The sequence below is a fragment of the Hippocampus zosterae genome, chromosome 17, assembly GCF_025434085.1.
Source record: "Hippocampus zosterae strain Florida chromosome 17, ASM2543408v3, whole genome shotgun sequence".
Lineage (NCBI taxonomy): Eukaryota > Metazoa > Chordata > Actinopteri > Syngnathiformes > Syngnathidae > Hippocampus > Hippocampus zosterae.
In genome coordinates, this window is record NC_067467.1 from 14,148,285 (window position 1) to 14,173,173 (window position 24,889).

The window sequence follows — 24,889 nt, forward strand, 5'->3', positions numbered from 1 at the left end:
TGCGGGAACCATGCATATGATCAGCATGACGCTTAACATTTTCGCTAATTTGTTTATTTTACAAAGAAGAGTGATGTTAATTTAACATTTTTTTTCTTTTTGCAAAAATGCCAGATTATAGGTATGGGCTATCCATCTCGAGTACATAGCATCGAGTATAATGGACACTTCTCTTGTATGTTTTGATAATGCGACCTTGCTGTTCAACTTTATTTGCGTCAACTTTTTTTTTCCAACTGCAAATCTTTGTGCATGCTAAACCCGCCATCATTTTTCTTGTCAATGCAGGTTTGAGGAAACTCTTCCCGCACAATGCGCAATGTTAATATTGGAGTGACCAATGCAGAGAAACGTGCGTGTAAAGATATTGCGAGAATAGCCCGAGCCCGCTCGACCACTCACTCACCCGGGCGTATTTGGATGAGTACGGGTCCTCAAAGAGCGCCCACATCTTGGGCTGCCACACCTCCCACCACGTCGCCCTGCGACCGTCTTCCTGCATGCACAGCCGCTTCAGGTCACCGTCCGCTCCACCGGTAAGAGCCGGATCTTCCTCAGGCGCGTCTGGCTCGGGGGTCTCGAAGCTGTCCAGAGCTTCCTCCGCGTCGCGGTGCTGCCGATAATTCATCCAGCAGCATGCCTCCACGTCCGTCTCATCGATGCCCCAGAAGGCGAGTTCTTCCTCGAAGAGCGGCCCGCAAACATCGTTTGGACAATGAAGTTTGCCGGTGCGGTAGTAGTTGAGGATGAAGGCAAAAGTGGCGGGGTGGCGGTCAAAGAAGAACTCGTCCGACTTGGGATCGTAGTCGAAGTTGCTGTAGGCGTCGGGCTCCGTCAACCAGGACAAACGCGTGCCCGGCAGCGTCTTCAGGGTGCTCCGGTAGGTCTCGTGTCGGATCCCGCCGCAGTTGATCACGATCTTCTCGCTATCTGACGCCGAGCAAGTCATGGCTGCGATCGGGCATGCTTCGGTGCGCCCGAGTGGTGGTGGTGGAGGGGTGCTGATTCTGCTAATAGCCTGTCCTATTCACTGCCAATCCCCGCTGTGCGTTTAGTCTCCGCAAAGGCATCTTTGCAAGGTGTCACGGAGACGCAGAGGAGAGAGAGGTAGTGAAGGAGGAGTCTGCGCTGGCGCCTGTGTGCTGTACCGTGTTGGTGTGAGAGAGATGAGGTCGAAATATAGGCTGTATATAAGAAGCTGGGTTTATGAATCAATTGCATTGCCACTGCGCAAGGTTATTGGCTCACAGACTGTTGGAGTTCAGATTATTGGATCAAATGAGTTCAAGTCACCTTCCCAACCAAGATCATGATGATAACCGTTGTAGATTATTTTCCCCCTGTGTCTGAATCGCATTCGGAGAGATGAAATATGAATTGAAGTGGGATTTGGCGATGGAATGTTGTAATGTATTTCGCCACTGTTTTCTGCAAAAACGAAACAGAATTACAAAACTGAAGAGAGAGAGAGCGAAAGAGAGAGAACCGTGACGTGCATGACTTGTGAGGCACGATACTTCTTTGGAGTCGGTCAGAAATAAAAATATACATCCAAAATTGTCATGTTGTGTGTGTAAAAGAACCGAAAGGCAGGGAGGCAAGAGGAGCAAGGTGGACTGAACAAAATATATTGACAAAAAATACTTGCAGGAGTACACTGGAACAACTAACCGAAACACACAAGCAAAGTCCTGAAAACCACATTAAGCCAACAAACAAACAAAAAACAATCCTATGACAGGAACATATAGTGATTGAACAAGGATTGACAGAATCAAAAAAAACTAAATCCTAGCAGACTGAAGAGACAACAAGAAACGCCTGGACAACAAACAAAAGGTCGTGGGAGCTGAATGCTGATTGGTTCACACAAGGGAACCGGATGACAAGAGCAGGTGGAGACAAAAGAAAAAGGCACAAGAGGCAACAAAACCAAATGTAATCTACACAAAAAAAACAAATCATAACAAAAATAGAAGATTAGCCCAAATTTAATTTGTGACCTTTACGGAAATATGTGTTTCAAATGAAGTCAAATTGAATTAACTTTTTAAAGTTTGTAATTATGCTTCAATCAATTCCACACGGTACAACTATGTGAAAACCAAAATAGAATTTAATATAAAGGTCAAGTGATGAAGTTAATTGTTGTTGAATTTGGATAACTATTTTAAGTTAAAGAAAAAAAGCCCTCGATCTTCCCTTTAGATTTAATGTTATGAATGCCTCAATTATAAAATTACCTGTGCACTGTAAAACTGGATAAGTAGAATCGACTTCAGGGGTGCCCATCGTATCATTTGCGATTGACCGGTAACTCACAGGGTACCATCCCTACCACTTTTATGCTATTGATATACTGTCGCTGCCTGTCAAACAGCTGTAAATGAGTCAAATACTGTCCTTGAAAATCCTAGTAAAAAAAAACAACAAAAAAAACTTTTATTTCATCACTCATCCATGAAATTACGTACTCAATGCAAGTCTCATATTTAATGAATGAACAACAACCGTTCAGTTACAAGACAATAATATCAAACAGATATATTAACATGCCACATTGTATAATATTCAGTCATTCATCTTCTGAGCCGCTTGATCCTCACTAGGGTCGCGGGGGGTGCTGGAGCCTATCCCAGCTGTCTTCGGGCAGTAGGCGGGGGACACCCTGAATCATTTGTGATTAAATTGCAGCAATGCAAGTTGCAAATTAAAAGGGATTGTTGAGCTCATATAACAAAATAATTCAGAAATAATGAGTGTGGTGTTTGATGAAAATCTTGTTCATCCTTTTCGCCCACTCTAACCTGAACCCGAACACTCCTGCAGCACCAATCCCTTCCTCCACTGTCTTTCAGGATACTAAAACACCATTCAGTTTGAACAGAGCAGAATCAGAATCAGAATCAGAATCGCCTTTATTGTCATTGTATAGCATACAAAAAAAAAACAACAAAAAAACCCAGCAGGGAGTGTTTCACACCTATGACGCTCTCTCTCTCTCTCTCTCTCCCTCCAAAAAAGTGTTTTAGTTTATCTTATAGAGGCTGGCAGAAGGAAAGGCTAAGGTCACACATTGACCTTTTTTTGCAAGCACTTTTGTGTACACTAGATAACGACGTGTACACATTTTGTGTGTTTTTGAGATTATTTTTGTCGACATACTTCCTGTGTTTGTGTACTGAAAAAGACGAATATAATACATCAAATCTAATAGTGACTAACCTTTTATACAGCATTGGTTCGTTTTAAAACTGTCCACCTGTGCTCACTGAAACGTCGTGGCGCCTTTGTTAAGGAGCTTTCTTGGCTTGATATCAGTAGCTTGCATCTCTTCTACTGGCCAGGATATTATGCCAGTGGGGTATCTTATTACTGGCAGAGCGTATTATATGGCTTTGATCTTATTCTCCCCATTCAGCTGACTCGTCAAGATCTGTCTCACTCTCAGGTATTTGGCTGTGCCCGTCTTTAGAGCTGCCTCTTCCAAGTGGTTCTTTGCCTGTGGGAGTCCAAGGCTATTTGTAGCTGTCCTGCACATAGTTCAATCCCTTTGGTTGTCATCATCACCTAGATTTCATTCGCCCACACTTACCTGGTCCGAATGACATTTCCATGTCATTGCTGTCGGATGTCAGGAGTCGATGTCCCACACGATGTTGGAGAGCTTGATGTTACCCAAGCAGGTGGAGGAGGTGTGTGTGCGTGTGTGTGTGTGTGTGTGTGTGTGTGTGTGTGTGTATAAAAGACAGTAAAACAGTAAAAATGTTTATGAAAAACTGTTCTATGTCATAAAGCAGTGGTCCCTAACCCTAGGGCCGCAGACTAGTACTGTGAGTCATTTGGTACTGGACCGCACTGAAGGAAAAAAGAACTTACATTACTTCAGTTTTATTTATTTCAATATCTGAAAGATGTTTTATTTTGAAAAATTATTGGATTCTCTGTTTGAGGTTGTGTGTTGTGTTTATTATTTTGCTTTATGTTAACTGTTTTGTTAAGCACTTTGTTTTGCCTGCAGCTGTAGTGAAAGCGCTATATAAATCAGGATGTATTGTATTGTATTGTATTGTTACATGCGTCTACAGTGTGTCACCTTTGACGCTGGTCAAGGCGGCACTCCTCGGTCACATGATTGGTTAACGCTAAAATGAAACCCAGGAGCTAGCAAAATGAGTGAAAAAACAAACATTTTTGGAAAGTTTCTTTGGGAAGAAGGGCCAACGACTTTCAAGAAAATGAAGGCTACATTTCATAGTATCAAGAGTCCTACTCAAAATGTGGATTTATCTCAACAGGAGATTCCACGCCCACTCTGCATAATATGCGGCGATGGGGAGTCGCATTTTGCATGCACTTTGTATTTGCAGTGTATTTTATTTTGAAGGCACATTTAAATGTAACCATAGCGACCAGAGAGTGTTGCGGCCAGATAGGAGTTCCTCGTGTTCATTTATCTATTTATTTATTTGCATTAGTATTTTGTTATTCATGTTTATTATTGTTTCGAAAATACCAAATATTATTTTGTTGTATTTGTCCATCACCCCTTTAAGGTCAGTCCCTGAAATTATTGTCTAACATTAAACCGGCCCATGGGGCTAAAAAGGTTGGGAACCGCTGCCATTGAAAAAATAAAAATTAAGTAAGAAAAAAAGTTTTAAAAAAGTAAGAGCAGTGGTCAGTGAAGTTAAGTCAAGTTCAAAAACAAATTAAAAAAATAGTACAAACAGCCTACATCAATCAGAGTTAAAATGATCAATTCTAAACATTAAATATAATGATAAATCAGAACCAAGTTGATAAATAGAGAAAGGTATTGAAATATCCATTATGAATACAAGACAAAATTGACACAAGAGTGCCATGGTGTGGATGTATATAATCCCGATACAAACCAAAAGTTGTAAAAATATCACGGTTAAGAGTAAAGTATGAGCCTTAATGGAGACTTCTTACTTTTTTCTTCTCTGATTGATATAAAAATGATTTAGTAGATATAAACACATAACGGGGTAGGACTAGATTTTTTACTTCATCCTACTCCCTTGAACATAATAACTGTGTTGAATGAAGACTGATTTCTTTCTTTTTACTTTTTTGTCTACCTTATTTTCTGCAAAATTATTACTATATATGTTTTATGTTCAATAAACAAACAAACAAACAAGTCACGTCACATTTATTTACAGAATCCTTTATCACCAACAGTCTGCAAAGGCCTCACATGCCCATCACAAATACCGTACTAACGACATCCCCGTAACATAATACCCCAGGAGGGCTTGGAAAAACTAAAAAAAACAAAACAACAACAACAACTTGGGGAAAAACAAAATGAGAGCGACTATGAAAGATATCGAGAGGTCTGGAATACAACACTTGAAGCATAAGAGCAAGCAAGGTCAATAATCTGACAAGAGACTGTGCAACTCGGCAGTTGTTAAGTACATGGCAGGTCCGATTGGTAAACACGGAGTAGGTGTGCCTGCTGGAGGGAAACGCCCTTCACTCAAACACACAGACATGACAAAAAATTACATTCAAAATAAACAACTATAGACCCAACAACTTTAATGTAAAATCTATCCATCCATTTACAGAAAACATCGATCGACTGGGATGCGTGACATTTGTCTCATTGTTATCCATCCATTCGAAAAGAAACTCTAAGGTCTAAAGTGATGTCACGTCACCCATGACAATGCTTATATCGACTACAAAATGATTTCTTCATTACAAATGTTGCACGCCTCACCGATTCCGGGTGTGTCATTTTGCACCAAAACATTTAGCTTATTATCACAAATACCCGAGATCCATCATGTTAATGCAGGCATTTTATGTTCAGGATTTGTGTGAAAAAATTGATTGCATTGTAACTTTCTTTAATCTAATAATTTTAAAGGAATCATTTTTATATTCTTGTTAATGCGGATTTGGTGCAATGTCAAAACAAATGCGGATCTCATCTTTGTCTAGCATGTTCCACTTCCTTCAGTGCTCATTGAGCTCGGTTCAGCAAAAAAAAATTAAAAATTGCTCCATCGTCAGCATGCTAATGTCATTAACTGTTAGTGTGTGTGTGTGTGCTCCGATAGACTAATGCATTGTCCATTTTGTTCATGTTTTTGCATATGCAGTACTTAACCCTGTAATGCCTGACCCCTCAAGGAATAGCCAGAAAAATCAGATTTTTGGGAACTGAGATGTTCATTAACCCTTATAAAAAAAATCCACAATTTTTTATGCCATATCATTTTGTTTTAGATATTTGTCATATCACATTTACAAACATTATGTAGATTACATCAGAAATTGAAAAGATAGCAGAGCAAAAAAAATGTAGAGAAAACAGAGGCATAGATCAAAGATCCAAGACCAAGACAATGTAAAAAAAAAAAAAGGAGTTCATATTGTGCCAGCATGTAAAATTAGTAGGTTATGAATGCAACACGATGAAGTAGTCTGAGTAGTGGTGTAAAGAGAGGTTGTCATGTGCCACAAGAAGGCATCTCCCTGCAGCATTTTCATCTTATTAAATGGACTTTTATATCATTCTAACCAACATTGTATCGTAAAATATTGTCCAAAATGTTGCCCACTCTGCATCCTTTGCACCCTGGTCATCCTGGATAAAGGATTCTTCCACCTGTGGCCCTTTCTCACGGTTTATTTTTTTTCTTGCCCTTTTTGGTTTTAAGGTCAGGGAATATTGTTTATATATGTTAACTGTGGGCATTTGAATCCCTTTGAGACTGTTTGTGATGAAGGGCTATATAAATAAATGTATTGACTTGCAACGAGTTCAGGGTGTACCCCGCCTTCCTCCCGAAGACAGCTGGGATCGGCTCCGGCACGCCCTGCAACCCCCATGAGGATAAGCTGATCAGAAAATGGATGGATGGATATATGTGAAATGCCCAAGTCGCTGCTGGTGTAGTGGTACACACGCCGGAATTGTGTGCTGGCAGCTTGGGAGCGGTTCCCACTCATTGTGGGTGAATGTTCGTTAGTCTCTGCATGTGCCCGGCGATTGACTGGTGACCAGTTCAGGGCGTTGTCTGCCTTCCGCCCAATGTCAACTGGGATAGGCTCCAGCAATTCCCCGTGACCCTGTTCAGGATAAGCAGTGTTGAAAATGGATGGTTTGATACATGAAATGTAAGTAGCAGCAATGTGAGTAAGCAGTTACCATATGAATAAAGAATGTCATCTCCCTAATTATAAATGCTATCGAGCAAGCAAGGTGAAAATAGAAGTTATCTTTGTGACTGGATCCCTTCCCTTTGGTGACATCTGATGGACATTATTAGTATAACAACAAACGTACTAATACCTGCCAACAACTCACGCCCATGCACTCCTCAGTACACTCAGACTGACCGCCGGAGCCGATATTCCCCCAATCTGGCTCGTCCCCTCTCTATAACCTCACTCCTACTCAACTAACCCAGCACTCAAACACACAATAACAATAAACACATATTACAATATGGAAAACGCTCCAAAGATAAAGTCTCCAGAGAAAGAATATTATAGTGATTCGTCCTAATTGGGGTCACCATGGTCTCTATTTTTTTAAAACATACTTTGTAATGATATGAGCAAACCGTATTTGCTTGTTCGATTAGCTATGCCTGCGCACAGAGCACACACAGAGCATGCGCAGCCATGAGTCAGAGTCGCACGAGAGTCTAGAGATGGTGATTGCTTTCTCCCTCTGACCAGCAAGACGGCAGTCGAAATAAAGAACCTCTACTCTTACCAGGAGTTGTATTATTAAACGAACCCGATCGCACAAAGCGACACATGTATATCATCACAAAAGTACATGGACAAACATGATAGATCTTGATTCAGTTGTGGAGTCAGCACCAAATTTACCAAATTACACTTCAATATTCAATTAATTTCACTGAACAAGTGTGCAAATAGGCGGCCCGGTAGTCCAGTGGTTAGCACATCGGCTTCACAGTGCAGAGGTACCGGGTTCGATTCCAGCTCTGGCCTCCCTGTGTGGAGTTTGCATGTTCTCCCCGGGCCTGCGTGGGTTTTCTCCGGGTGCTCCGGTTTCCTCCCACATTCCAAAAACATGCGTGGCAGGCCGATTGAACACTCTAAATTGTCCCTAGGTGTGGGTGTGAGCGTGGATGATTGTTTGTCTATGTGTGCCCTGCGATTGGCTGGCAACCGATTCAGGGTGCCCCCCGCCTACTGCCCGGAGACAGCTGGGATAGGCTCCAGCACCCCCCGCGACCCTAGTGAGGATCAAGCGGTACGGAAGATGAATGAATGAATGAAAAAAAGTGTGCAAATATGTTTACGTTGAAAATGCAGTGGGCTCAATTTCATACAAAAATACTGTAGCCTGTACCCCCATGTTGACAGCGTCAATGAACATGAAGGTACCACTTAACAGAAGCTAACGCCAATAGTTGTAAGCGGGTGTGCACACTTGTGCAACCACAATATCGGCTACTTTTGCATTCACTTCCACAAAAAGATGCATTGTACAAGTTATGCAAAATATGACAATAATGGAGGAAAATGTTTTCACATTTTTGTCACGGTCAAATACAAGACAAGAAGTTGGCATTTGAACTGTGGTTTGTACTTTTCAAATCCACTATTGATAACAAGCACCATAGAATAGAATTTATTAGCCATTCATTTCAAGTGTAAACAAGGAGGGGATGTGACACACAATGCCCTCACTCTGTGCTGTTCGTGTACTGCCTTGTAAATATACAGTGCAATTAACAGCACTTCTCAAGGTAATTCCTGATAAAGCACCTGCCTTTGATGGCAATTTTAGTAATACTGTAGCATGAATGAAACTTACAACTATCGGTACATTTTTTCCCCCGTTCATCTGACTAGCATTCAAATTATAATAGATACAGTGGTTCCTCTACTTAGGAAAGTAATTGGTTCTGGAAGAAATTTCTTAAAACTTAGAATCCCAAGAGCGGGACTTTAGTCTCGACGCTGCAGAAGTGGAAAAAGGGGCCTTCTAATTAAGTAGAAATTTTTGGAAGTAGAAATGTGTTTTCCAAAAAACACAGGACTTACCTGCTTTATTTTATTTTTAAAATACTTTTTTTGTGAAAATGAGACTGATAGAAATATTAGGGTGCAGCGTACATTAACACCAAAAAAATGATTACTAACATGTGCAAAGACACACAAATGGTTGTTTGGTTTTTTTCTCCTCTACACTCCTCGGATCTACTTGGGACCTGTCTTAGATCTACTAGGAGATCAGGATTGACGTAATGGGCACCCCTGCCTTACACAAATCAAACAAATGGTAATAACTGTCAAATCTTTTTTGAGATACAATATTCGTCCCTCCATTTTCTAATCTGCTTTTCTTCACGAGGGTGGCAGGGGATGCTTGAGCCTATCCCAGCTGTCTTCGGGTAGAAGGCGGGGGAACACCCTGAACTGGTTGCCAGCCAATCGCAGGGCACACATAACAACCATTCACACTCACAATCACACCTGGGACAATTTAAAGTGTTCCATGAACCTGATACGCATGTTATTGGAATGTGGGAGGAAACCAGAATACCCAGAGAAAACCCACGCAGGCACAGGGAGAACATGCAAACTCCACACAAGAAGGCTGGACTCAAACCCTGCATCTCTGCACTGTAAGGCCGACGTGCTACCCAGTCGACTACTGTTACACCCATCACAACAATAATGCCAAGTTAACTTATGAAGTCGGAGTCTGACTTTTGTAGGTTACTTGTGGAAATCATTGAAGTTGTCATTTTTTTAATTTGATGTCTGACAATTACAACCTACTTTGTTTGATAAGACACAGTGTGACTAGAAGAATGAAAATACCAAGTACTGTATTTGACATAGTGGTGCCAACATTTTTTTTTCAAATCTAAAAATAAGACCATAAAAAAAGAAAGAAAAGGGTGAAGACTGGCGAAAATAGTGGCAGCATGTTGATTGGGAGGTCCCTCAGGAGTGTCTGGTCAGCTTCCAGGTGATAAAACTTCCGACAGCGAGGCCACCACAAAAGATGATGACGAGGCTGTAGAGTTGGGAGTTCAGTCCTACGGTCCGCATGGAGGATGTTGCCAACTCAGAGAAACTGTTGATCTGTTGACCAAAACAAACCTATTGTTTAACCAGACGACAAACACCATTGCTTAAACACCACGTCAAAACTGACGCATTGTGATGATATTGAATCATTGACATAACTGAAACAAATCGTCTACTTCCCTATGCTGCCTCCTGTAACTGCGCTCGTTTCACAATACTAAAGGAACAGCAACATGTAGCAATCGAAAGCTAACGCAATACGCAAAAAGATCACAGACATGTTCACTGGTGGGGTCTTGGCTCAAACAGTAAGTCATATCTGAAAAACAATACCGAAACTTTGATGCCACAGGGGTAACCATTCAGGCTGAAATATGTGCCACCAGAGGCAGAATCTAATTAATTGATGTTTGAGAGAAAAACAGAATCTGAATTGTGTGCAATGAAAAGACCTGGGATGAGTTCAATGCGGCCATGGCGTTATGGTTTGAATAAAAACTACACGGAAGACGTACTGACTTCGGGGTTTTGTTTTGATACGTTGCAAAATACATACACACACACATACATGCATCCATTTTCTGAACCGCTGAATCCTCACGAGGGTTGCTGGAGCTTATCCCAGCCGTCTTCGTGCAGTAGGCGGGGGACACCCTGAACCGGTTGCCAGCCAATCGTAGGGCAATATATATATATATATATATATATATATATATATATATATATATAGCGGGTGGATAGCTCAATTGGTAAGGCATCGGTTTGGCGTACGGGTGACGGTGACAGTGGTACTCCTCAGTTACATGCAGAGAATGTGGGCTAAATGGTTACTGTATTTTCACGACTATAAGGCGCCATTAAAAGTCTAAAATTTTCTCCAAAATGGACAGGACGCCTTATAATGCGATGCGTCTTTTATATGAGCCGAGTTCAAAAATCTGGCTGAGACCCGACACGCTGTTTATATAGAGAAAAGGCGGAAGTGAGGTCGGCCAATCAGTGAAGTGCGGGGAAGAGGTCGGCCAATCAGTGAAGCGCGTCCGCGCACTTATATGTAAATTATGGAGAGAGAGAAAATGTGTACGTGTGTGACGACACGCACGCATGCGGAGAAGAGGTCGGCCAATCAGTGAAGCGCGTCCGCGCACTTATATGTAAATTATGGAGAGAGAGAAAATGTGTACGTGAGTGACGACACGCACGCATGCGGAGAAGAGGTCGGCCAATCAGTGAAGCGCGTCCGTGCACATATATGTAAATATATGAAGAGAGGTGGACGTGAGTGAGGACAGGCACGCAGGGGGTGTGTCCGGCAATGAGTGAAGGGTGGGCGTGTAAGTGGACGCTAAAGGCATGCCTCTAGCAGGTACCAGCACCTGTATAAAATGTGAGTATGTGCATTATTGCAAAACAACTTCGGTTTTGGTTTCCAAGAACCAAAAAAGATTGTCGACAAACGCATCCAGCCTAACCACATTACCAACATGGACGAGGTCCCGCTGACTTTGACATCTCGGTGAACCACACTGTGGAGAAGAAGGGGACCAGGACGGTTGCGATACGCACAACGGGGCACGAGAAGTCAGCTTTTACTGTCGTTCTTGGTTGTCATCCCAACGGACAGAAACTGCCACCTATGGTGATTTTCAAGCGAAAGACGCTGCCGAAAGAAAAGTTTCCAGCCGGCGTCATCGTGAAAGCAAACCAAAAGGGCTGGATGGACGAGGAGAAGATGAGAGAGTGGCTAAGTGAGGTGTATGTTAAGAGACCGGATGGCTTTTTCCATGCCTCGCCGTCACTCTTGATTTGCGACTCCATGCGTGCCCATCCCACAACAGCGGTGAAAAACAAAGTCAAGCAAATGAACTCCGAGCTTGCCGTCATTCCCGTAGGCTTGACTAAAGAACTCCAATCGCTGGACATCGGCATCAACCGGGCGTTCAAAGTGAAGTTGCGAGCGGCATGGGAAAAATGGATGATCGATGGCGAACACAGCTTCACGAAGAGTGGGAGGCAGCGCCGGGCTAGTTACGCCACAATCTGTGAATGGATTGTAGCTGCTTGGACGAACGTATCTGCTAGTACAGTTGTTCGAGCTTTTGGCAAAGCCGGCATCATTTCTGTGGAGCCACATGACGATGAGAGTGACTCTGACAACGAGAGGGAACCCGGCGGTTTGGATGGATTACCGATACTTGCACAATTGTTTAATTCTGACACAGAAGATGACGACTTTGATGGCTTTCTGAGTGATGATTGAGCAAAAAACGTGAGTACCTTGTAAATAAAATACACCCGAACTCAGTTCTACTTTCGTTGCCTTTTTAAAAACGTGTTTTGCTTCGAGCTTCAGTGTGTGCTTCAAGCTAACGTGTTAGCGAACGTGTTAGCATGCATGCATGCCGTATAAGCGTATGTTTTACCACTGTAAAACTGCGGCCATTAGTACGGTGTGTCCTGTGTATGTGTAAAATACAGAAATGTCACCCATTAATGAGACTGCTGCCATTAGTACGGTGCGTCGAATAGTCGTGAAAATACGGTACTTCGAAACCCACAGTCACGGTTGACCACGAAACAACTAGTAACTCAGTGTTCCAACATCCACAAACGGCAACTGCTGTCACAACTTGAGATTGATTAGGTACAACGCAGGTTCCATGGTGAAGGGCCCCAGGCTGCCAGATCAGAGGAGGAGGTCATACCAAAGATTGGGAGGCAAGCCCCAATGAATGCAGATGATGAGATTGGGAGGCCAGCCGCAATGAATGAAATGCTGAGCGAGGCAGCAACTAACCTGAAAGCTAAGATCATGGCGAGAATGAAAGCTGGGCAACCTAGAAACCGATTACAACGGCGATGTGAATTACCACCTGAAAGTCTCATGGAAAGTGTGAATGCAGCACTGTGGATGATCCCTACTGTAATGATCACGGAAACCAATGAGCTGATATACGCTAAGCATCAGTGATCCTTGGCTATAAGAGCAACCATGGAAGCCATGAGATACGTTACGCACCATGGAAAAGACGGTTGGAGGCTAAGATCAAGGCGGCTCGGAAAGATGTGAGTCAATTGACGAAAACCCAGAGAGGTGTGATGAAAAGGCCGATACCCGAGAGGTACATCCAGATGACCATACCTGAAGCACTCGAAACTGCCAAACAAAGGCTCCAAGCTTTGTCCAGTCGCCTAAAGCGGTACACGAAAGAGAATGAGGCCAGACGCATAGGCCTTCTTGCTTGGCTCTCGACGAAGGCGGACGCTTTTGCTTTTTGCTCCTGTCCCCCCAAACCCCACCCTTCCCTGCTCACCACTCAGTCCATGTGCGGTATTTTTCTGACTAGCCTCCTGTCGTATCTTCATCCTAAAAACAAACATGGAATTGGTTGGCTGGTCTCTCGATGCTATTGACAACATTTTCTCGATGAGAAGAGCAGGCAGTGGGGAGCCGACTTGCCCCTCGGGGAGTTTTGCTGCCTGGTACACCCTTGGAGGAAGCGGAGAATGATGTGCTCGTCAACACTGTCCGCTGAGGATGTGGATGACATCTACATTATTGGCCATCCGATAACAGGTAAGCTGCTGTCTGGTGTTAGCAGTTTTCCTGATCTATCGCAAAATTCAACCGACGGGAGCGGCTCTATTGAAGTGAAGAGGCTGCCGATCTCTGCAAGATGGTCAAGAACTTGGAGAAACTGGAATCCGTGCTCAAATATTGACTGAAATCACGGATTTGGCTGATCGACGCCAGGATGGATAACCAAAGGGCGAACGATCCTGATCATGAAGGATTCCTCAAAGGGTGCAGTCCCATCCAACTATCGGCCAATAACCTGTCTCTCCACAACATGGAAGCTCACGTCAGGCATCATTGCGGCTAAGTGGACACATGGATCAATACATAAGCGAAGCACAGAAGGGTATTGGTAGAGATACCAGAGGAGCCAAACATCAGCTCCTGGTTGACAGAACAGTCGTACAAGACTGCAGGTCCCAACATACCAACCTGTGCACAGCCTGGATTGATTACAAGAAAGCCTATGGCTCGATGCCACATACATGGATCACTGAATGCTTGGAGTTGTATAAGGTGAACAGGACCCTAAGAGCCTTCGTTGCGAACTCGATGAGGATGTGGAAAACCACACTTGAAGCCAATGGCAAGACACTTACCCAAGTGTCCATTAAATGTGGCATATACTAAGGTGATGCACTCTCCCCACTGCTGTTCTGCATAGGACTGAACCCCCTAAGCCAAGTAATCACCAAGACAGGCTATGGATACCACCTCAGAAATGGAACTACGATCAGTCACCTCCTCTACATGGATGACATAAAGCTGTATGCTAAGAGCGAAAGGGACATAGACTCCCTGATCCACACAACCAGGATCTACAGCAGCGACATCGGGATGTCATTCGGGCTTGAGAAATGTAGTCGGATGGTGAACTGACTGAAGGGGTCTCACTCCCTGAAGGAACAATAGCAGACATTGAGGACAGCTACAAGTACCTCGGTATACCACAAGCCAATGGCAACGCCCAAATACCTCCAGCGAGTGAGGCAAGTCCTAAGAAGCCAGCTCAATGGCAAGAATAAGACCCGGGCGATAAACATCTATGCCCTGCTAGTGATCAGATACCCTGCAGGAATAATAAGGTGGGCAAAGGAAGAGATTCAGACACGGACGTTAAGACCCAAAAGCTCCTAACCATGCATGAAGGGTTCCATCCCAAATCCAGCACCCCGAGACTGTACGCAAGCCGAAAGGAAGGAGGCCGGGGACTAGTGAGTGTGAGAGCCACTGTCCAGGATCAAACATCCAAGGCCCATGAATACATCAAGGAGAAGGCTCCAACGGATGACGTACTCAGAGAATGCCTCAGACAATGGGGAACGGAGGATGAGGCGCTGGAAGAGGGACCATCATGGGAGGACAAGCCCCTACATGGAATGTACCACCGGACCATAACTGAAGTGGCTGATCTCAAGAAGTCTAGAGTGGGTTGTCCTGAAGGACAGCACAGAGGCACTCATCCTGGCTGCTCAAGAGCCCCGAGTACCAGAGCCATTGAGGCCCAGATATACCACACCAGAAAAGACCCACGGTGTAGGTTGTGCAAAGAGGCACCTGAGACGATGCAACACATAACTGCAGGGTGTAAGATGCTGGCAGGGAAAGCCTACATGGAACGCCATAACCAGGTGGCTGGCATCGTCAACCAAAACATCTCTGCGGAGTATGGACTGGAAACCCCAAGGTCAAAATGGGAAACAACTCCGAAGGTGGTGGAGAATGACCGAGCGAAGATCCTGTGGGACTTCCAGATCCAGACTGACAAGATGCTAATGGCGAACCAACCAGATATCGTGATCATAGATAAAGGGCGGAGGAAAGCCGTTGTAGTGGATGTAGCAGTCCCAAGTGATAGAACCATCATAAAGAAGGAACACGAGAAACTCGAGAAATACCAAGGACTCAGAGAGGAGCTGGAGAGAGCCTGGAAGGTAAAGGTGACAGTCGTGCCTGTGGTGGTCGAAACACTCGGGGCAGTGACCCCCAAACTAGATGAGTGGATGCAACAGATCCCGGGAACAACATCGGACATCTCCGTCCAGAAATGTGCAGTGCTGGGAACAGCAAGGATACTGCGCAGAACCCTCAAGCTTCCTGGCCCCTGGTAGAGGACCCGAGCTGAATGAGGGACGCACACCACACGAGGGGTGAGACGAGGATTTTTTTTACAATATATAAATATGTGTATGGTTGTGTGTGTGTGTGTGCGTGCATGCGCATGTGTGTTTTTAATTTTTTTTTTTTGGTAATGATGCTGTTAAATTGTTTTTTCTACTAAGTCAGGTTTGCCACACGTTTGCATGAATTCTTGTTCCACAACTATGAGACAAAAGAGATTATTTGTGTTTGAATTTATGACTCTGATGATGTTTCAATAGAAACACAAATGAAGCAAAAATAAGCTAAATGTAAGTATGTCACACTTATTGGCAATAATTATCAGCGGTTTAGAGTGTTTGCTTTGTGAAGAAATGTCTCTGTGATTTTAGAAGAGACACATGGTAATTGAAAGTCTAAACAGGAAGAAATGAAATCAGGCAGGATACACACCCATCCACCATGTTCCCGAATCCAGCTTAGTAGGTTTTTTCGAAAGAAATCCACAGTCCACATCAGGATCTCCTTCACTGACTGCGGGAGATGAGCCTCCACCATCTGGTGGATGCAGAGAATCAAAGCAAGGGAATTATACTCGTTCACACATCTCAATAGCACCGTTTACAAATAATGTACAGCGAAAACTCCTCTACAACGAACCCTACATGGGCGAAAATACCCCCCCTAGTGTGGAAAAAAATCTTTATGCAGCAACACTATTCCATTCTCCTGCCCCCCAAACAATGGAAAAAAAACCCTGTTGTGCTATACGAAATATTTTTCCCTGCTCTTGCCTCACGAAGAGTTTCACTACAACGAAGTCTAATCCAACAGCGACTTCTACTGCTTCGTTCGGAAACGGCAACAGCAACCACCACACTACTTTTCATAGTGAAGAATTTTCATTTCGTTCACAGCTCCGAGTTTCCTGAACGCAACATACTCATAGCTGGCCTGCCATTGGCTTACCGAGCATTATCCTGGCATCCGATTGGCCAAGACGGACCTCACTATCTATGTTTGTCGATACAGTGAAACTCCTCCATAACAAAATCATGTTTGCAGAAAAAAAAAATTCACAACAGGGGGTTTTTCACTGGAACAAATTTGGTCTCGGATATAAGAACGCACGCACACACACACACAAACAAACAAACGTATGTCTACATGCACACACAAACGTACTGTATGTGTACTCTATTTTTATTACAATAGTGCTTAAGTATGAGCACACACTTATTTGATACTTCATATTGTCAGTGTCGAAAGAAAAAAAGGGAAAGAAATTGCGAAATTCACGATCAGCATTCACATTCACTTACATCACTTTCTTGGATAACGTCTTTTATTTTGCTTGCTCCGTCTTTAATTTTGATCACTTGTACCCTCTCTTCCAGCATCAGAGCTCTTCTTGCCATCGCTGCTTGACATCCAAAGGTCCGTTCCACCATCTCACCGTCTCGAACTCAACCTCCCCTTGATCACCACCCACGACAGCGTTGCTCAGCTGATGTCATGCAATGAACTTTCAAGCCAGCCACGGGACGCTTCATAGTCCTCGATGGCCATAGTTAGCTCTCGAAGGCTAAAAACCGTACGCTACCTGAAGCGCTTCTCTCTCATTATTGCTCCAGTTAGCATAAGGTTTTTAGCATGATACCAAGTAAAGCATTTTCCTCGAAAATGCTTTACTTGTAATACGAGGAAACTTTCGTTTATTTGAATGTCCGTCGAGCCATAAGCAATTTACTCTGAGCAGCTAATCAGATGCATTCCACTCTATCTTCTATGGATCAAGCTTCAGTATCTACACACATAGACAGTGAGGTCCCTCTTGGCCAATCGGAGGCCAGGATGATGCTCAGTAAGCCAATGGCAGAGCAGCTATGAGTATGTTAGGTTCAGGAGACTTGCAGCTGTGACCGAAATAAACATCGTTTACTATGTAAACCAGTGTGGTGGTTGCTGTTGCCATTTCCGAATGAAGCAGTAGAGGTCGCTGTTGGATTAGACTTCGTTGTAGTTAATGCCTTCGCGAGGCTGGAGCAGAGAAAATAATTTCATATAATGCAACAAGGGTTTTTTTTTTCGTCGTATGGCGGGCAGCAGAATGGGAATGTGTTAATGCATGAAGATCTTTTCACATTCGGGGGTATTTTCGACCATGTAGGTTTCGTTCTACAGGAGTTTCACTGTACTATAGCTAGATCCTTGGAAGATAGAGTGCAATACATCCGATTAGCTGCTCAGAGTAAATTCCTTATTGCTCGACGGACAGTCAAATAAACGAACGTTTCCTGGAATGCTTTACTTGTTATCATGTTAAAAACCGTATGCTAAGTGGAGCGCTAATTAGAGAGAAGGCAAGTTCCATCGTGCTAACTATGGCCATCGAGGACTACGAAGCTTAAAAGTTTATTGCATGACGTCAGCTGAGCAGCGCTGTCATGGGTGATGATCGAGGCGAGGTTGCGTTCGAGACAGTGAGATAGTGGAAAGAAAAGCCACCGGGTCCAGGAAGTATTTGTTATTGTTAGATTCAGATGCAGGATGAACGTTGCATTGCTAAAATGGCTACAAAACGGACCTTTGGATTTCAATCAGCTGAGACCAGAAGAGCTCTGATGCTGGAAGAGAGGGTAAAAGTGATCAAAATGAAAGACGGAGGAAGCAAAACAAAATACATTATCCAAGAAATTGATGTAAGTGAAAGTGAATGCTGATCGTAAATTTCGCAATCTCCTTTTTTTTCTTTCTATACCGACTATATGAAGTGTCAAATAAGTGTGTGCTCATACTTAGAGTGAGAAGTTTATTAGATTTGCTACAGTTACTGCAAAAATAGTTCATTATATTGTTTCACAGTTAACGATTGAAAGAGGTACAGGCACAGAACGTCTACTAGACCACTTGAGATTGTAAATTGACTTTACTCGGCTGTGGACTATAGATTTCAAACTATTGGTTAGTGTTACATACATCTTCACTTCTCATGTGACCAACGTACAGTGCATAAAGGTACAGCTTGTCCACTTGACAAGTTATCAAATATTGATAGTTGGATTTATTTATTGTAAATACATGTTACAGAAATATTTACTTTTGCTGAAAAAAAGAAGATTTGAACAATGTGCAAGATAAACCTATTGTCAGTTTAAGTGCAAGATGTTGATGGCTTTTTTACTCATTTCTACTACCTGGCCGTTTTATTCATTTCAAATATCTTGCTCAGAAAAAAGTCTGAATTATTAGAGCAAGTAAAGAGTAACTAAGTGATTACTTTGAGAAAGTAACATTCCCAACATGCTTCGTGGCATAGTTGCTTGTAGACCAAGCATGCCAGTGCAAAGCTACTACTTTTGAGACAATGAGCTGTTATAATAACCAGAAGTGGCGGAACGAAGCACTAGTGATGTGTTGAAGATGTTCTTTTGCTATTGTTTTTTTTTTAATTATTCCATAATTTCTTCCTCAAAATTGTGATTCCATATTCCCCCCCCCCCCCCCCCCCACTCTGCTTGGTCTAAAAATGTAACTGTCAACCACATTTTTTTCCCTCATTTATTTTAGCCTTTCTTAAAGCCACAACGTTGGCCATTTGAAATGACTTGAGTTTTCGCATATTTTCATCAAAATTAAACATCTGAATAAGCATCCCCCAAGATTGGCGATTCCATCATTTTGTCCAGGTGGTGCATTAAAAAGCTTTCCATTGAGGTGGTCTTTGGTTTGGTCATTTCTTGAATCTCAAAGTCTACATGCTGAGCCATAGTCAAGACTGCAGCAAACTGTGTGATATGGTTTAAAAATACACCCACCTTGAATGCTAACCTCCCCGCAACATAGAAGAGCACAGCAATTCTCTCCCAGGTAATACCGTGCTCAAAGACTTTGTCGGCCACTCTCTTGAATTTCTCCCACTTGGATCCTTCCACACAGGCTACACCATCAATTGCACTGTTCCACAAAAGGAAAAGATCAAGGTGATGATGATGATATAAAATTAATTAATTAATTAGATGTTCAATTAAGTATGCATTTACACCATAGCATGAAAAAGAGAAGAAACTTACTCCTGGAATTCTTTGTCTTCTTTGACCCTGTCGCCAATTATTCGGATCATTTTGCCCAACTGGGTCACAATCTTCTGCTCCTGACTACTTCTTACTTCCACAGCCAGCGGAGTGAGAGGAGGGATATCTTCTGAGGGCATATCCTTCAGCTCTTCCTCAATGACCCTGGAGAAAAAACAGACACCTGGTGAGAATTTAGACCACTAAATTGGCCGACAACACTTTTTAGGTTGGCATCTATTAGACGCATAAATTGATGGCCATGTGGCGAGCAGGTGTTATTGGATGTGATGAATAGATGGATACTTGAATCATGCCATGGATGAATTTAGATTGTTACAGCAGCAATATTCACAATTATTGCCCCCTCCCCCCCCAAAAAAAAGAAATAAGGGGGCAACAGAAAAGGAATATAAAAGCATTAGAGGGGTCCCAAGGAAAATTCTACTGGTACATCGATCTGAGCCAAAAGAAAAGTGAAAACGATTTCAGATGTTAACTGTTGAGCCATGCCAGTAATAAAAATACCGGTAAATAAAAGGAGACACATACTCCAGTATGTTTGACAATTTAAATGAAATCTTTAAATGACCTCGCGCCACCTTATCTCTCTGAGCTCATCCACCCCTACACACCGGCCCAGCGCCTCAGGTCTGTGGACCAGACATTATTAGAAGTAGCAAAAACGCAACAGAGGCTCAGAGGGGATCGAGCCTTTTCCGTTGCTGGTCCCTCTCTCTGGAATGACCTCCCACTGAACAGTCGGCAAACGCACCTCAAAACTCACTGGTATTCTTAGGCATTTGACTCAGCATGAGTCAGATTTGATCTTAGTTTTACTGTTTGGTGCCTACTACCATCTTTGTTACTGATTATAACTTTATCGTTGCATATATGTTAGTTGCTCCATGTACAGAACTTTGTATGAAGCAATGTCTGTTTGAAAGTGCTCTATAAATTCAGTTGAGTTGAGTTAAACGTGAACATGCATAGAACCTGTGAATATGAATTGCACGTGTGCTCGAATATACTGCATGTCGAATAGTGACTGCACAAATGAAGAGGTATACGTTTATAGCTCTCCAAGGTTGTCCATAGTTAATCAAAAACTATTTTAATAATTTAAGTAATAATTTACATTGTTAAAAATGTAAACATCTCTCCCTACTCCCATCAATCGCTCAACAGTAATTACTGTCAGATTTCTGTAATCTTTCAGGGAAGCAGAATGATCATCTTTTGGTCGAATCACACTAAAAGATTTGCAACCATCTGCTTTTCCTTTGTAAAACAATGACTGGATCAGTAACCACATCACAATTTCAAAAGGTTGGCAAGTACAACATCAAAACCTTTCGTGCAGGGGTGTCCAAAGTTGGTCCTCAAGGGCCACTGTCCTGCCTGTTTTCCAACTCTCCCAGGAGCAACACACCTGATTCAAATCATCAGGATCGTTCGAATGCTGCTTCAGAGCTGGCCGATGAGCTGATCATTTGAATCAGGTGTGTTGCAGGCGGGAGAGCTGGAAAACAGGCAGGACATGCATGCTTTAGTGTGATATTGCTGAATTGTTGTGGTTTTCATTAATACATAATTCCAAACAGAAGAACAATTGGTTAACATATAGTAGGGCTCATTTGCTGTTGCAGGGTGTCGTGGAGAGGATGTGAATGGTTTTCCAAGATGGAGAAAAGATTGCCCAGTGATCTCTCGTCCCTCACTGATTTAAATATCTCGATCTAGTTCCATGACATATCCAGCGTTCCTGTTGAGTCGAGTGATTTTTTTTTCTTCGTCACTTACATTGATGCTGCACCCGCAGTAGATGGCACTGGTTACCACAGAACATCTTGCTTCGCCCATTGAAGGGCTTCCTCCGGAAATGTGATTAGCGTGTGGGGGTTGTGCATTCAAGTTCAGATCTGTGAAACTATTTGCCCATTTCCGATGTATCTTTTTGCACGTTCATCATCATTCAATGTTTCAGATGATCAAACACCTCACAAAAGACAACCCTGGTTAACAAAATTCCATTTCTAAATTAAGATTTTATTCATTAGAACTATTTTTTTCCCTGTTGCATATGTACCACATTTTAATGTTTCGAATTGTCAAACCAAATTTTAAAAAAATCAGAAAAGACAACCCAAGCAAATAAAATGAAAGGTAAATAAAATTTGGATTGTTGTTGTATGTGAAAAAACAACTGCTGCCTGAATCTAATAACGACTTGTGTGACCCGTTGCGGCAGTAATTGAAATCAAGCATTTACAATAATCCAGTGGAGAATTTTGGTCCACTCTTCTTTACAAATGTATTTAACGCGGTCATTTGGATTTCAAGCATGAACTTTCTGTTTATGATCATACCGCAGCATCTGAATTAGATTCAAAAAACTTTAAAATTGAACTCAACTTTCCAGATATTGTGGTTAACTTTCGTAGGGCCGGATAGCGGTGGATTTTCTTTCCCCTTACTAAATTAAATAATCAGTTAGAAATGGCACTTTGTATTTATTTGGTCTTTGTGACATTAGCATTGGCTTTATGATATAAAACATGCAGCTGTGGAAAAAATAATAAAATAAAAACAGAAAGGTCAAATATGTTTCCATGCCATTTTAAGTTCATCAACGCATTCCCAGGCAATCACATGGCTTACAAATTGAGAGAACTAACAACTGGCAGTAATATTTATAGTGATGTGTGAGAGCAGCGGTAACAAAACCGTCTCTCGAGGGAGTTCAATAAGTCCCACAGAATGATTTTGAAAGTGAAAAAATATCCATCACACAAAATGTGTATTTTATAATTAGACAAGCACTCTGGTAGTGTCATGAAAATATACACAACTGTAATTAAATTTCTGTGTAAATTATAACACATAATGATCAGGACTATAGGCAACCAACGTTCACATTTGTCAACTAAGACGAAGCACTTCGTTCTGGGTCAGGTCACTGGTTTTCCTGGTGTTAAAAAGTTGAACTGGTCTCACTCTGTTGACACGATTACAAGTACTATGGGTTAATATGATTTGGGAAACCATGGTCTTGACATCACTTTTTTTCTGAGTTTGTAGATAACATTTCAGGATTTTGAAAAATGAAATGCAGTTTTCGGTTAGGCATACACGATCTACAGATTTATGTGGTTATTTAAAGTAGAGAATAGTACAGTACCTCAATGCTATTCAAACTTTTCAGAATAATAATAATAATAATAATAACCAACAAACTTGTCCGTGTGTGTATCTGTAGTGTGAGTTCATGTAAGATCGCAATAGCTAGTTGTGAAATAGAACCATTGTAAACATTTTTACAAGGATTAAAAGGTAGCTGGAGTTGACAAACTTCCTAATTGTGTTTTTCCCAAATTGCCTACCGGCTAGAAAATAAACAGTATATTAGTAGCTGCTCAGAGCCTATCGAAACAAGAAATGGGACCCTAGAGTTGTTTTTTAAATTACTATCTTACATACAGTATGACATTACAGTACACAGAGATTCGAGACACCTGAGATCTCATTACTACACCTATCTACCTGTGCACAAAATAATACGGTCCAAGTGTCGCCCCTAAAAGTGGAAGGGGAAAAAAACTGCATACAACAGATTATTGAGGCTGTATAACGATGCCAACGGGTCTAGTTTTTATTGACACACATTTTCCTACTGGTTAAATTAATCAATGTAATGACAAGAAAGATTTTAATCAATGGCCTAACCAGGGGTGGGCAATTATTTTCCCAGGGGGGCCAAATGAGAAGCAGAAAATATTGTGGAGGGCCGGGCCAAAAGTTAGAAATAGAAATAGAAAATAAAGACGATAGCACAATGTCTTTGTATGCCAGTAATAATGTAACATTCTCCTCCACCATCACACTCGGCACCGGATCTCCTCAAGGATGTTTAATGAGCCCCCTGTTGTTCACGCTCTACACATTTGACTGCTCTCCTACTCTTATGAGCGATCCAATTTGCGGAAAGTTTTTAACATGATAACAATCAAAGCATTCTAGGAAATGTTAATTTACTAGAGCCACAAGCAATTCACTTTGACCATGGAAATGAAAAATCGGACTGAGTAAGGAATCGCTTCCTTGTTTTTCAAAGTCTCGTAGTGAGTCTTCGTCTTACCCTCCCTCCCTGTGCTCCGCAACTTGAAGTAACTGCGCCACCTGGTGTTACAACAGATTGTGTTACAACTACCTGTCATGACAAGTCCAAACGAAATGAATGCAATCAAACCTTAATCGTGCACCAATCTTCGGCGGGTCGGATTAAAAACACCAACGGGCCGGATACGTATGTTGTCAATCAAAATTGATATCTGAGAACTGTTAACTTTCCATTCGTCAAACATAACAAATTGATTCATTTTCGGAGTTTCTCTACCTGTGTATCATAAAATAGAAAGTATTATTCAATTTTATGATGGCAGATGTTTTTGTTGGGCGTGTTAAATTAGAAAATATGATTTATGTGCAATCAACACGCATATACTGTACAATCTATTGCTGAGGGGGGACAAAAGAATGAACACGGAAGAGAGGCACTTACTCCTTTATCAGGGCTTCTCCGATCCTCTCATCTGTGGAGACATACAGCACATTTATAATAAGTAGGCGAGATCTGACAACTGACTACATTTTTTTCATCCGTCAAGAGAGTTATAGTTATAGTTTTGGCGTTCATTGGCTTTTACTTACTCTTGTACCGTTGTTGTTCTAATTGGATTTTGTACAACTTTACGAATGACAAATCATGAAATTTTAGACAATATGTCAATGTTAATCAGTTCAAGTTTCGATGCCAAGCTTACCTGACATACCGTTTCCTTCACACGCCATCGTGTTAAAATAAAACGAAAGTAACGGCGTTCAGTCCACTTCCTGTTATTTGGCACGCGCACACACCAAAGATGAGGCCAGTCAAGTCGATGACTCTGAAATGACAATATAAATGGCTCAGATTGTTCTGTGACACGGGCTATAATTTACAACAAACTTTGTCGAGAGAAGTCCCCAAGTTCTCTTTTTCTTTGGCCCTGGCAAGCAACCTGTAAAC

At 42.2% G+C, this 24,889-nt stretch overlaps 2 protein-coding genes across 5 annotated transcripts in view; both read right to left on the reverse strand.

Moving 5' to 3' along the window:
• The window catches only part of LOC127590190 (potassium voltage-gated channel subfamily C member 1-like), a 91,918-nt gene extending 90,198 nt beyond the window's left edge, over positions 1-1,720 (reverse strand). For all 3 annotated transcript variants that reach the window (XM_052049656.1, XM_052049655.1, XM_052049657.1), the window contains exon 1: positions 407-1,720. In XM_052049656.1, coding sequence (XP_051905616.1) covers positions 407-949 — 543 coding nt within the window. In that variant the 5' untranslated portion in view covers positions 950-1,720. The remainder of the gene's footprint in view (positions 1-406) is intronic.
• A 6,923-nt stretch (positions 1,721-8,643) lies between these two features.
• LOC127590271 (apoptosis regulator BAX-like) lies at positions 8,644-24,889 on the reverse strand. 2 transcript variants are annotated; one of them, XM_052049800.1, is made up of 6 exons: positions 24,654-24,889; positions 24,383-24,413; positions 19,822-19,986; positions 19,567-19,705; positions 16,202-16,306; positions 8,644-10,125 (listed from the first exon to the last, which is right to left on the reverse strand). In XM_052049800.1, exons 1-6 carry the CDS (start codon positions 24,670-24,672, stop codon positions 9,985-9,987), a joined length of 600 nt encoding a protein of 199 aa, XP_051905760.1. In that variant the 5' UTR covers positions 24,673-24,889; the 3' UTR covers positions 8,644-9,984. The 2 variants fall into 2 exon arrangements, with proteins under 2 accessions (XP_051905760.1, XP_051905759.1); XM_052049799.1 differs by having other exon boundaries at positions 24,645-24,888.